The sequence below is a fragment of the Pristis pectinata genome, chromosome 37 (assembly GCF_009764475.1).
Source record: "Pristis pectinata isolate sPriPec2 chromosome 37, sPriPec2.1.pri, whole genome shotgun sequence".
Lineage (NCBI taxonomy): Eukaryota > Metazoa > Chordata > Chondrichthyes > Rhinopristiformes > Pristidae > Pristis > Pristis pectinata.
The window spans coordinates 5454039-5467533 of NC_067440.1; the positions used below are offsets into that span (position 1 = coordinate 5454039).

At 47.0% G+C, this 13495-nt stretch overlaps 1 protein-coding gene across 2 annotated transcripts in view; it reads left to right on the top strand.

Annotated features, from left to right (window-relative positions):
• Positions 1-4967, top strand: part of chd3 (chromodomain helicase DNA binding protein 3) — a 95466-nt gene extending 90499 nt beyond the window's left edge. For both annotated transcript variants that reach the window (XM_052044652.1, XM_052044653.1), the window contains exon 41: positions 3635-4967. In XM_052044652.1, coding sequence (XP_051900612.1) covers positions 3635-3741 — 107 coding nt within the window. In that variant the 3' untranslated portion in view covers positions 3742-4967. The remainder of the gene's footprint in view (positions 1-3634) is intronic.
• Positions 4968-13495: the final 8528 nt, after the last annotated feature.

Below are 13495 nucleotides of genomic sequence, written 5' to 3' on the forward strand. Positions count from 1 at the left end.
ACCCATGAGGAGCTGAGGCCAGAAAGGCCCCAAATACACACGTCGCACAAACCTCTTCCACCCACCCCGTACTGAGTCAGCTGCAGGTGCGGCCACACTTGCTCCAGTTCCTGGAACACAGAGGGGATAAGTCCGCCTTGTTTCCCGCTCCTAATCAGGACAGTACCAGTGATGCTGCTGCAAGTTTTTCATTGCACCTATGCATTACTGGTACTTATGCATACACCAATAAACTTGACTTCAACAGTAGATGGGTACAGAACAACAATGACCTCTGACATCCAGGGCCCCACCCTCACCATGACTGGAATTACTGGTGACTCGATTCAACCCAAAGTGAGTTATCGTAACCCTTGTGATTCTCTCTGCTTCCCCCTCTGCCCACTTACCACCAGAGGCTGCAAGTGAACTGGCTGTGTTGCCAGGAGCAGTGAGATACTGCAGCAGCAATAATCTCTGTTCCTGGTTGCCTCCAATCTGACCCCTCTCCTGACTGCCAGCTGCTCTTGCGGTTACTGGCCTCCTCAGTAGCTCAGCGTAACTGCCATCCTTGTGCAAGTTTGGACATGCAATTCAAGACTATTCCCGTTCTTGGTTACTTTCGCCCAACCTTTCCACTAGGCACTCATGTTCTCAGCTGGGTCAGTGGGCCAGCAGTGGGATTCCTGGCCTAAGCTTCCCATCTTAGCTCAAGGGTGCTAGGACCAACTACAGCAACCTTGCCAGTGGGCCAAGAGGACAATGGTGACCAGAAGCCAACATTCAGCAGAATGACTAAAGACAAGAAGGGATATTACCCAACACATTATTATGGTGTGGAATGAACTGGAGAGGACAGTGAGAGCTTACAAAAGGGACTTGGATAAATGTGGAAAAAAATTCTAGAGCTGTGGGGTAGAATGTGTAGGGTAACCTTTTGGAAAAACTTTACAGGTCCGTGTGCTAATACACTGGCCAGTCTTGTGAGAATTAAATCAATGTGACTGATTCACAGAAGGATTATATGAGCCAAAACAATGCATATTACAAATGAATTTTAATATAGATAGATAAGAGCTGGTGGGTCTTTTGTGAAGAACAAGGGCTCCTTGGAAAATGAGTATTAATGGGGCAGAAGAACAGTTACATAAGGGCACAGATTATTAAAAGTAGCAAAGCAGGGTTACACAGGTCATTTATGTGTTTTAATAAAGTAATCCTAGCAATGGGCTTTATTTTTAGAAGGTTAGAATAGAAAAGCAACAAAATTAAGATTATGCAGAACTTTTGGTTAGACCGCATGTGAGCCTTGCTTTTAGTTCTAGTATTGATGTTGTAAAAAGAGTATGGAGACCCTGGGGAAGGTGTAGGTGAGAGTTCCCAAGCATACCAGAACTGAAGAGTTATGCTTCGTTGAAAAGACTGAATAGGCTGGGCATATTCCCCCTAGAAAAGTCTTGATGAGATAAACAGAGGTAGGATCTTTGCACATGAGAGAGTGTTTCTGAGGACACGAGACAGTAGATGCTGGAATCTGGAGGAAGAAAAAAGATTCTGGAGGAACTCAGCGAGTCAGGCAGCATATGTGGAGAGAAATGGACAGTTGATGTTTCCGGTCGAGACTCTTCATCTGGACTGATATCCCCTCTTGTCTTTTAATCCAAATGAAGGGTCTCAACCGGAAACGTCGACTGTCCATTTCCCTCCACAGATACTGCCTCACCCGCTGAGTTCCTCCAAAATTTTGTTGCTTTTTTTTCATGTAAAATAGTTACAAATAGTCAACTGGGAAGATGGGAACAACCTTGCCCAGAGTATGATAAGAGTATGTAACTTGCTATCTGCTGGAGGGACAGTGTTTAATAGCATTTAAAAGGAAGCTAGAGAAGAATAGAAGGGTATGTTCTTCAGGTATGGCAATGGGAAGAGGTGCATATAAACACTGGCACAGGTCTGTTCGGCAAACGTTTTTGTGTTCAGTGTAATTCAACAGCAGATTATTGATACAGTTATAGAGGAGTGTTGTATGACAGAGCCCAGCAGCTGAGTTGGACATTAAATAGGCTGGGTTTATGTTAATTCTCTTAGAAAACCTGGTCTGGATTCACTTGTCATCTTCTAGCTCCTTTGCCTTCTGTCTGCATGAGCAGGAGAACCCCAGGCTGTCTTACTTTGTTAGCGGGTTTCAGTTGATGTATGCCAGTTAGGTGGAGGATGCTGAGAACTGATGACAATATTCCTGTTTAAAGGAGGAGTGATGGATCAGGCTGTCCCTGAGAATGTGTGCACAGGACATGAGTAGCAGGTATAGGGATTCGGACTATTTGACAGTTGTTGGGATGGGTGATGTATCACAAAAGGCTTAAGTTATGCAGCATACAATATGCTAGACCGAGAAAAAGATGTCACACAGACCAATAAATCCACTAGGAGATTCAGGAGAAACCTCTTCCCGACTTGGCCCCAAACTGTGTGGTGTTTGTAATCCTGTCAATCAGGTGCTTTGATGCAAGTCCCTGTTTGGTCTCAGATCCCAGCCGTCCATTGAGACATGTTACACTACCTGGTACGGTGGTGTCTTTCCCATTCATCACGTACCATTATTCATCCGTGTCATGGAGGGAGAGTGGTGCTTTCGGTCTTATTTCTCTGGGTAAAGTCTTCCACATTCTTACTTACACTGTCTGCAGTAAAAGCTACCATTGGAAGTGTGATTGCTGGTAGAGAGAGACAGGTTATCCACCTTGGCTTGGGCTGGTGACCTTCCTGTTCCCAGTAACAACTTAAAAAAAACCAAGAAGTTGCTGATACGAAGTTAAATTGTCGATTCTTGCTCACTTGAGCATCCCTGCTCAGTTTGGCTCTTCCTGGGAACAGGAGCCCCAAAGCTTCACCCAGTATAACAGGTATCTCTCCATTGTCTGACAAAACTAAAGTAAGTTGGTGCAAATGACATACCCAGCCAGCTGCAGCCCTGTTAGAGGGCAGACCACTTGGCCCCAGAGCCTGTCCAACCATTCTGCTGGGTTGTGGCTGATCTGTACCTTGATTCTATCTATCTTGCTTCTGTAACTCTCAACAGTCGACTTTTTTTTTGAAAGCTCTGCAATTTTTTAAGAGGAGAGTGCTCCAAATTTCTATTACCATGAAGAACTCTTTACTGATGTCACCCTGGAACACTCTAGTTATGCCACCTACAATCATTATGATGGCTTGCCCCATCCGCGGGAGTCATCTCTCGTCTAACTCTTAAGTAAATCATCCTTTAATCTGCTGAACTCTCAGGAGAACAAGTCCCGTGCATAGTTATATTCTGCTGGATCTGCTCTGGTCTCCCTCAAGGCCAATGTATCCTTCCCCAGGAGCTGTGCCAGAACTGCTTCAGGTGGACTAGAGTGTTTCAGACCACCAACCATTCCTAGAATTTGTTCAGTCCTGCCTTTTCAAAGTGAAGTAAGGATGTGGAAGGTCTGAGGCGGGTGGTGGAGGGGATGGGTGGGGGGGAGGGGGGGAGTGGGGGATGAAATCTTAAATGGAAAGTAGCTGCTCTTGTTTACTAGAGTTACTGATTCTTCCAAAGACATTGTCAGCAGGATATACCAAGTTACATCTTGAATAACCCCCCTCTCTCTTTCCCTTCCCCTTTTATTTACAGCATCCAATGGTCCTTCTGCTTTAGAGAAAAGAGAGAACATCAAAGAAGGAGTGAACGTGGAAAAGAAAGAAGAGAAGAGAGGGGAAGTAATATGTATAGATGATTGACCACCCCTCCTGCTCTCACCATCAGTTGTGTTTATATTTTGTTTTGAGAGATGAAACACAAGACTAAAGATATCCTTCACTTGTGTTTTTGCCCCAGGTGTGTGTGTGTGTGTGTGTGTGTGTGTGTGAGAGAAGGAGGGCCACTTCTTTCAAAGGTGGGTAAGTGACATATTAGCAACCCCTCCAATTCCTTTATCTCCCTCCATCCAGCACCCCGAACTCCCAGAGCCAGCAGTCATGAGGCAAACCACTGCTGGGAGTAGTCATTGTGTTTCTCTGTCTCGGTGATCTTAACTCTCAGTAGTTATAGAAAGTGTGGAACCATTTCCATCCGTGACTTATTCCACCCACTTTTCTTTGGTTCTCTCTCACAGTTGAGACATAAAAGCGGGCACAATCTAAACAAGCCAACCTGCTGTCTGAAATGGGGCTGAGCTCGACAAATAAGCCCTGTACTGTTAGCTGACCTCAGACCAGTTGCAGTGGTAGGGGAGTGATGGGTTGAGAGTGTGGGGGATGCGGTTAGTTCTCAACATTGTCCCCTGCTGCAAAATGCACGAGGGACTGTCTCACCATGGACTCCATCTCAGCCTCTAATTACTCATCAGGGACAAATCTGCCTCTGCATGGGGGCTCTGGCCAATTATCTCCCCCTTGGCCTAGCTGATGTGTAGTCGGTTGCAGTAATGAGAGAGCTGGTGTGAATCTGTAGGGTGTCATTGAGTGTGTTGGGTCAGTGAGAAGTGGGCTGGTGGTCTAGAAGGAATTCTGTGTAGGGCAACCCAGTGACGTATGATGTGCAGAAACCTCACTGGGTGCATATCATAAATTGGTTTCTCTAGATTCTATCTGTACTTTGGATGGGAGGTTGAGATAAGTTGCAGAGAAAGGATACTGTAATTTTGGCAGCAGTTATAGGATACTACAGCTTTAAACTATGTTACATTACTTGAACCTTACATAACACCAACTATTTATAAGCCCCCCTTTTGCCTGTGTCTAAAGAAGCTGTGGTTCATAGTAATCCCGCACCTGATTGCATTTCTGGTCCCCTGCTTTCAAAATGTTTTTGTGCCTGTACTCGATGAATCAAAAGGATGGCCATTTTAGAATTAGGAGTCCATTTTGAAACAACTTGGCTGCTCCATTATACAGTAGGCCCGCCAACAATGGCAAGCCATGTGTTTTTGTTTCTTTAAATTAAATCACTGGATGGCATTTTAAGGGTTGGGTGGGTATTGTGGGTGGGTGTTTGGGGGGGGGGGGGTGGGGGTTGGGTAGAAAAGGGCCCTGCTTCTGAACAATGCTGGAGGTTGGCATTCTGTTCATTGTATGCCTGGGCATTGCCTCTCATTTGTGGTCTGGTGTTCATTAAACGAAGACTCATTTTAAATGTGCAAGTAACAGAAATCAGAAGCTAAGAAAGACAGGCGTCAGCACAGTCAAAGGGAAAATGGGTTAATGTTCTCCAATGGGGGATTGTCATCAGAAAAAAGCTGACTAAGTTCGCTGTTGGCCAATATCTTCTCTTTCCTAGGCTGACTGACTTGCCATGCCCAATTTATTTAATGTTTACGTTTAATCTGGATGTGTTAAGCTTAAGAATTTTAAGTTTTTGCTGCGATTACCACAGCCTCCCTGCACTAAACCCCCAAACCATGATCCGTGAAACCATGACAGGCTGCTGAGAGGCTGCTGTTGTTGCTCTATGCACCGAAGACCACCAGAAATTCGGGGAAGGGAGAGGGACTGGAGGCGCACAGGCAGAGGGAGCTTGTCCCCTTGTCCTCTCCACCCAGGAACCATCTACTCCTACTCACCAAGAAATGCATCCCGGTATTTGACAAAGAGTTTGCTTCAGCTGTCCTTGAGAAAATGAGGCTCCTCTTCCTCCCCCCTCCTCACCCACAGCCCCTCTGTTTTTGCTGCAGGGCTCTTTAGTGAAACCCTCTGATCATGGTTCTACTGTGTCCCTATGTATCTCTATCCCTTACCCCTAGGTTAGGGGCTCAGGGGGTGAGGGAAGCTTGGGGAGCAACAGTAACACTGCCTCAGTGCTTGGGGAAGGTGGACCTCATGGTACGGGTTCCCACACTAGCCAGCCTGCAAGAGCAAAGGCAACCGAAACCCTGCCTTCTCCGCACCTCCACCCCTGTCCCAATGCCGCCCCAGCATGGAATAGCCTGCCAAAACTAACTTGGTTTGTGCTTTGGAATGCTGGTGGGAAGCCAGTGGGGTCAATTAATAAGAGGATGGGAGTGGGGAGGCATCAATTCCAGCGATATTCTGGGATTGAGGGGGTGAGAGAGGGGAGCGGGCAGAGTGCCGTGACAATTCCGTGCCATATGCATTGTACACGTGACTCCTGTGACCTGGGATGTCATCGCTTTCCTGCAGTCTGTCTCAATCGTTCGACGCCAGCATCGCGAGCAAGCGTGGGGCAAAAGAACTGCTTAAAAAGGAAAAAAAATGTATTCTTTAAATTATGTCTGCGTAATAATCTGTTTCAGCTGACATCTTATTACTTAATATCCTTTGTTTTAAAAGAATATTTTGAAGAATGGTTTTTTCATTAAAGTTTTTTTTGTTACATGTTTGAAATTGTCTCCCTCGTGCATTGTTCCTGAATCCCTGGCAGGATCTGCCTCTTCCCTATCACACAGCATGATCCTGTTCATCACAGTGACCTGGCAGGCACAAAGAACTTGCATTACACAGCACTTCACCTGCGATCTCCCCTCCCACACTATCCCAGATATGTCAGTCCTCGGCCTCCTCCACTGCCAGGAGAATTCCAAATGCAAACTGGAGGAAAAGCACCTCATTTTCCATCTTGGAACCTTGCAGCCTAATGGCATGAACATTGAATTCTCCCATTTTGTAACCCCCACCCACCATGCCTCTTCTTCCCTTTCCTAGCCTCTCTTTCTATCCCCCCTTTTTCCTCTTCACCTTTGACCCATCCCCCAGTGGATCTGCTGTCCCCTCCTCCTGCACCTGCCTATCACCACCCTGTGCCCACCCCACCTCCCCTCTTTTGTCCACCTATCACTGCTCCGCTTTCCCCTCCTATCTTCCCCTTTTCCTATCTTCAGTCCTGAAGAAGGGTCCTGACCCGAAACATTGACCGCCTGCTTTTCTCCACGGATGCTGCCTGGCCTGCTGAGTTCCTCCAGCATCATCGTGTTTTTCATCTGGATTCCAGCATCTGCAGTCCTCTGTTTCTCCACCTCACCCAATGTTAGAGCATACGAAGCAGGCCTCCATTCCTTGCTCTGCCAGACCTCTGGTCTGTCAAAGTTGTTATCTTTTGGTGGGATGTTGTATGGAGTTGGTTTATTATTGTCACATAGAACAGTACAGCAGAGGACTAGGCCCACAGTGTTGTGCCAAGCTAATTAACATGTACCAAGATACAGTGATAAACTTTGTTTTGCATGCCATCCATACAGATCATTTCCAAACATAAATACATCAATGTAGTACAAGGGAAAAGTAATAACAGAATGCAGTGTTACAGTTATGGAGTGCAGTGCAGGTAAACAAGGTGCGAGAGCCATGACAAGGTAGATTGTGAGGTCAAGAATTCATCTCTAGTGTACAAGAGGGCTGCTCAAGAGTTTAATAGCAGAATAGAAGCTGTTCTTGAGTCTGTTGGTCCAAGTTTTCAAGCTTTTGTATCTTCTGCCCAATGGAAGGGGAGTAGAAAATGGAATGACTGGGGTGGGAGGGGTCTTTGATTACATTGGTTGCTTTCCCGAGGCAGTGGGAAGTGCAGGAGTCCATGGAGGGGAGGCTGGTTTCCCTGACATGCTGAGCTGTGTCTACAACCCTCTGCAGTTTCTTGTGGTCTCGGGCAGAGCAGTTGCCGTACCAAGCCGTGGTGCATCCAGATAGGATGCTTTCTGTGATGCATCAATAAAAATTGGTGAGGGTCAGTGGGGACATGCCGTATCTCCTTAGCTTTCTGAGGAAGTAGAGGCACTGGTGAGCTTCTCAGCCGTGGCATCTACATGAGCCTGTGCCGGTGACATAAGGAGCAGTATAAGATGTAGGAGCAGAATTAGGCCATTCGGCCCATCAAGTCTGCTTTTCCATTTGATCATGGCTGATTTATTTTCTCCCTCTCAACTTCATTCTCTTGCCTATTCCTGTAACCTATGAAGCCCTTAAAAGTATCCCAGCCTATGTGTGACATCTCGGTGAAACGGTGTTAGATCAGGTGGCGGCTGAAACGCTCCCACCAGCTGAATCCATCAGCCTTGACCTTGGCCACCTGCAGAGCACCAGGACACCACGACCTGCAGACACCAGGCAAGCAGCCGAGGACTTGTCCGAGGGTTCCTGGGGGAAGGGGCAGAGGCTCTGGGCCAGGCTACTGCGTGGGCCATCAGTGAGCAGTCCCCAGGAACGTGAGGGCCCTCATTTTGCAAGAGATGCAGTGCAGGAGCATCAGAGAATGGAGGGGAAAGAGGAGAGAGGTGGTTTGGAGTAGGAGTACGGAGATTGTAGGGGTGTCCGTAGGAAGGGAAAATCCAGAGTGGGGTGTGGGGGGAATGTGATTGTCTCCCATCTGTCCAGCAGAGCCTGCTCTCCAGTCACCTTGGACCTCCTTGTCATCAACCGAGGCCCAGTGAGCATCGGCCACAAGGATTCTTTAAACTTCTACAGATGCGCTACAGAAAGTATCCCGACGGGTTGCATCTCAATCTGGTACGGCAGCTGCTCTTCCTCTGGGCTGATGGAACCTGCAGAGAGCAGTAAACACTGCCCAAGTTTGTCACTTCCTTCTATCCAGTCTGTCTTCACTGTGCGTTGCTTTAGGAAGGCTGACGGTATCGTCAAGGAGGCCTGCCAGCCTGGGTGAAAAAAAAATTCATAAGCTTAAGAAAATAGGAGCAGGAGTGGGCCATTTGGCCCCTCAGTCCCTGTCCCACCATTCTATGGCTGCTCTGCCCCAGGCCTTGCCTCCTCTTCTGTGCCAGTTCCCCATTGCCCTCATTCCTCTCAAAAAATTACCTAACGCCACTTTAGATAATTCTAATGAACTAGTCTCCTCACCTCTTTGGAGCAGGAGAACTCCAGAGATTCAACCACTTTGAGACGAAATCCCTATACACGTCAGTGTTAAATGACTGCGTCCTAATCTTGTAACTATATACCCTTGTTCGAGACTCTCCCACCAGTGGAAACATCTCAACTTCTACCCTGTCACTTCCCCTCAGAATCTTATATGTTTCAATAACATCCCCCCTCATTCTTCTAAACTCCAAAGAATACAGATGTAACCTGTCTAGCTAGGACAACCCTCTCATCGCAGAAACAAGTGAGTTACATTTGTTGTTTTCCAATTCAGTGAGTTTTGAGAAACCTCAGCCAAGTTAGTTGTCTAAAAAACTGGTTCTTGGTTTCTGAAAACTTACAAGTCCTCTGGTCTATTTGCCCTACTTGTCAATTTGACATTATCCTTGACTTTTTTTGTTGAGAGATCCTTCGTATGGAATCCCTCTTTCTCAGTGGGATTCATTTCTATTGGGCCAAACGTGGGAAAATAAGACTAGCTAGGTGGGCACCTTGGTCAGCATGGATGAGTTGGGCAGAAGGGCCTGTTTCTATGCTGTATTACTCCATCCTTATGGCTTGAAGTCTCCCCTGTCTCTGTAGCCACTTCCTTTAAAAGCCCTGAGTGCAGGTTATTAGGAACTGGTGACTTGTCTGCCTTCAGTTCCCGACTTCTTCTAGTACTTTTCCCTCATGATTGGAATTTTTACAAGATCTTCCATGCTGTTTGAAACTAGCCTGTTATCCTAGGGATATTTTCAGTGAAGACCAATGCAAAAATATCATTAACATATCTGCCACTTCCTTTGTCTCCCGTATTAGTCCCCCAGCCTTATTCTCCAGAGGTCCCACACTTACTTCAGCCACTGTCCCCTTTTATATACCCATATAGCTTTTACTGTTTGTTTTGATATTGCAAGCAATTTTCTCTCAAAATCAAATTTTCTCCTTTCTTTGAGCCTTCCAATATTTCACTGCTGGTTCCTGGAAAAATTCCTAGGCCTCTGTTCTATTTGTCCTGGCCACCTCATATGCCCTACTTTTCAATTTAACGTTATCCTAGTCTTCCTTTGTTAACTACAGATCCTTCATATGCAACCCCTCTCTCTAATTGGGATACATTACTGGTGAGCATCATGAACTGTTTAAGTATCTGCCCTTATTTAAGTTGAAGAGACTGGCTGCAGAGGGTTGTAGACTCAGCCAGTTCCATCACGGGCACAACCCTCCCTGCCATTGAGGACATCTTCAAGAGGCGGCACCTCAAGAAGGATCATTAAGGACCCTCACCACCTGGGACACGCCCCCTTCACATTACTAACATTGGGTAGGAGGTACAGGAGCCTGAAGACCCACACTCAACGATTCAGGAACAGCTTCTTCCCCTCTGCCATTAGATTTCTGAATGGTCCATAAACCCACGAACACTGCCTTGTTATTCCTTTTTTGCACTATTTATTTATTTTTGTAACATGGTAACTTTTATGTCTTGCACTATACTGCTGCCACAAAACAACACATTTCATGGCATACGTCAGTGAGAATAAATCTGGATGTGGTTTTGGATCTGGGGTATTCTCCTTCCAACTTCATCTGCAGCTCTACCATGTTGTGGTCACTACTTCCTAGGTGATCCTTAACCACAAGATTTCTTATTAATCTTTCCTCATTAAGCATGATTAAATCTAAAATAGCCTGTTCCCGGTTAACTCCTGTGATGTACAGCTTTTAGAAGCAATCCCTGACTCACTCTGCAAATTCTTCTACAATTGCCGGTTTGGTTTGACCAACCAATAGCAGATTAAAATTTCCAGTGATAATCACAGTCCATGCCTTTAATGTTCCCTATTTCTGCTTTGTCCTTGGGCCCTGTTGATTGCTTCCACCCATGTCTTCTTTTCCCAGCTATTCAATATTTCCACCAAAGCCGAATTCACATCACAATCCACTGTGTTCATATCGCCACTCAGCACCGCTCCTCTTGATTAACAACACTACCCTTGCCTCCCTTCCCTTTTGGCCTGCTCTTTAGGAGCATTGTATAACCTGGAACCTTGAGCACCCAGTCCTGTTCACCCACTTCTCCGTAATCACACTTGTGTTGCTTTTTGTGCTGCCAGCTCATCTACCTTGTTACAGATGCTACGTACATTCAGGTAAAGAGCCTTAAGCTTTTTCTTGCAACTCTTACTCCCAATTCACCTTCCGCTGCATACTTTCTGCTCTGTCCTATCGCAATCTGATTGTAATTTTCTCCTCCATCCTCGATCATCTATCATACCTTGATTCATTAAACGTTCTGTCATTGGAGACCTCCAACCCTTCTAATTGCCAGCCATTTTAATTCCCCTCCCCATTCTCGCACTGACCTGTCTGTCCTCGGCCTCTCCGCTGCCAGAGTGAGGCTAAACACAAACTAGAGGAAGAACACCTCTTAACCCACCTAGGTAGTCTATAACCTGACAGCGTGAACACTGAATTCTCCAATTTCCAACCTGTTTCCCTCCCCCCGTCCCTTTTCTCTCTCCTGCTGATCCACCCAGCCCCCATCACCCTGTTTGTCCCCTCGTTCACTCACTCTATCTGTCCATCACCCACACCCCCGTCCCAGTGGGTCCCCTCTCCCCCACTGTTCCCATCTGCCCTCCCCACCCCCCTTATTTGGTTCCAGGCTCCACCTTCCTCTCCTATCAGATCCCACCATCTGCGGCCCTCTGTCGCCTCCACCTCTCACCTCCCGGCCTCCGTCGCTGTTCCCCCCCCCCCCTCCATCTGCCTCTCCCCCACTCCTCACCTGGATCCACCTCTCACCTGCCGGCCCTTGCTCCACTCCTTCCCTCCACCTCTTTATACTGGCTATCTCCAGATGAAGGGTGTTAAGGAACCTATCTATGGATATGGTGAGGTCTGACTGTCCAAACCATCTGGTAGAATGCCTCATCGCCAGATCTCACCAACAAGCACCAAGACCTCGCTTGGCTGGTGGCGAGGAGGGCCGTCCCTGTCAGAGCCTTTCTCTACAGCCCTCGGGACGGCTGCGGTGGGGAGGAGACGGTCACCCACCTCTTTGCAGACTGTGGGTTTGCTAAGAGGATGTGGAGACGAATGCGACGGTCCGTGTCCCAGTTCATCCCCAGCAGCTGCGCAACAGAGGACTCTGATCTACGGGCTGTTCCCGGGGACACACACACTGAGACAGACGTCAAGTGCTGCTGGAAGGTCACAAACTCTGTGAAGGATGCCCTTTGGTCTGCCTGAAACCTGTTGGTCTTCCAGTGCAGCGAGATGTCCATAGGGGAATGCTGCCGATTGTCACAGTCCCAGCTGTAGGAGTCCGTGCTGAGGGACGCACTGAAGCTCGATGCAGCCAATGCGGTCTCCCTGGGGAAGGGCCACAGTCTGGGCTCCTTCTGCTACCGCACATGGAGGGGCTGAGGGGGTGGGGAAACCCCTCGAACAGGAGGCCACGTGAGTGGCAATGGTGCTGTTTGTATGTTTTTATATAAAAAAGTTTAATTCGTATAAAAAAAGTTTAATTAATATATAATTTATATTTTTAATTTATATAGAAGTTTAGTTTGTTTTTATATTAAAATGATATGGTTTGTAACCTGACATGACCACGAGATGTTCCCATCCGCATCAGTCAGACAGAAAACAATGGGCTGTTAATTGACCTGCATCAAACCAGGCACCGGCTCAGTGATTTTGCACCCTTCTTCCAGAGATCAATGAGGGCTGCCAGACCAGACTAAATTTTGTCATGTAGCATATCAAACATGGCCAAAGGCATATAACTATGTACTCAGAGTCAGCCTTCACAGCACTAATCTTGGGCGTCTGGTTCTCTGTCCTCAGAAGCTTTTAGACCATCCATGTGAATTATTTTGTCTCAACAAAGGTGTTTGAACCTTCAGAGGTGTCTCCTCAGTTACAATGCGCTCGCATTGTAAATGTTTTCTTCAATGGAACCATCTGTCAGACACAAAACATTGAAGTAAACGATATCATTGTAGTTATTGAAATTATGTTGAATCACCTGCTGTTACCATTGTCCTTAAGAGTATAAAATCTAGATGTACTTTCAGTTTGGGAGACTGCAACGAGAGGGTCTCCAAGAGAATGTCTGCTTGTGGTGACGAATAAAGATTTTCACATCCACCAGTTTCTCCAGTGACTTGGTCACAGTCACAACATCTGGGGGCTCATCCTGGAGACCCATTCGTGGCCAAGCCACTTCAACAGTCTAAGGGGGTGAGTAGTTTTAATCATAGCACCTTGTAGTTAACTCTGCTTGAGCCAATGACCACGGGATCACAAAGTATCAAAGAACACGGTGGAGAGGTAATATGAAAGTGTTGCTGTGTGTGTGTGTGTGTGTGTGTGAATTGCATAAGTGGGGGCAGAAGGTTGCAGCGGGTAGTGCTGCTGCCCCCCAGCTCCAGAGACCTGGGTTCGATCCTGACCTCCTGCACTGTCTCTGCGTGTGTCTCTCTCTCTCTTTCTCTCTCTCTCTCTCCATCTCTCTCTCTCTCCATCTCTCTCTCTCTCTCTCCATCTCTCTCTCTCTCTCTCCATCTCTCTCTCTCTCCATCTCTCTCTCTCTCTCTCCATCTCTCTCTCTCTCTCTCCATCTCTCTCTCTCTCCATCTCTCTCTCTCTCTCTCCCTCTCTCTCTCTCTCTCTCTCTCTC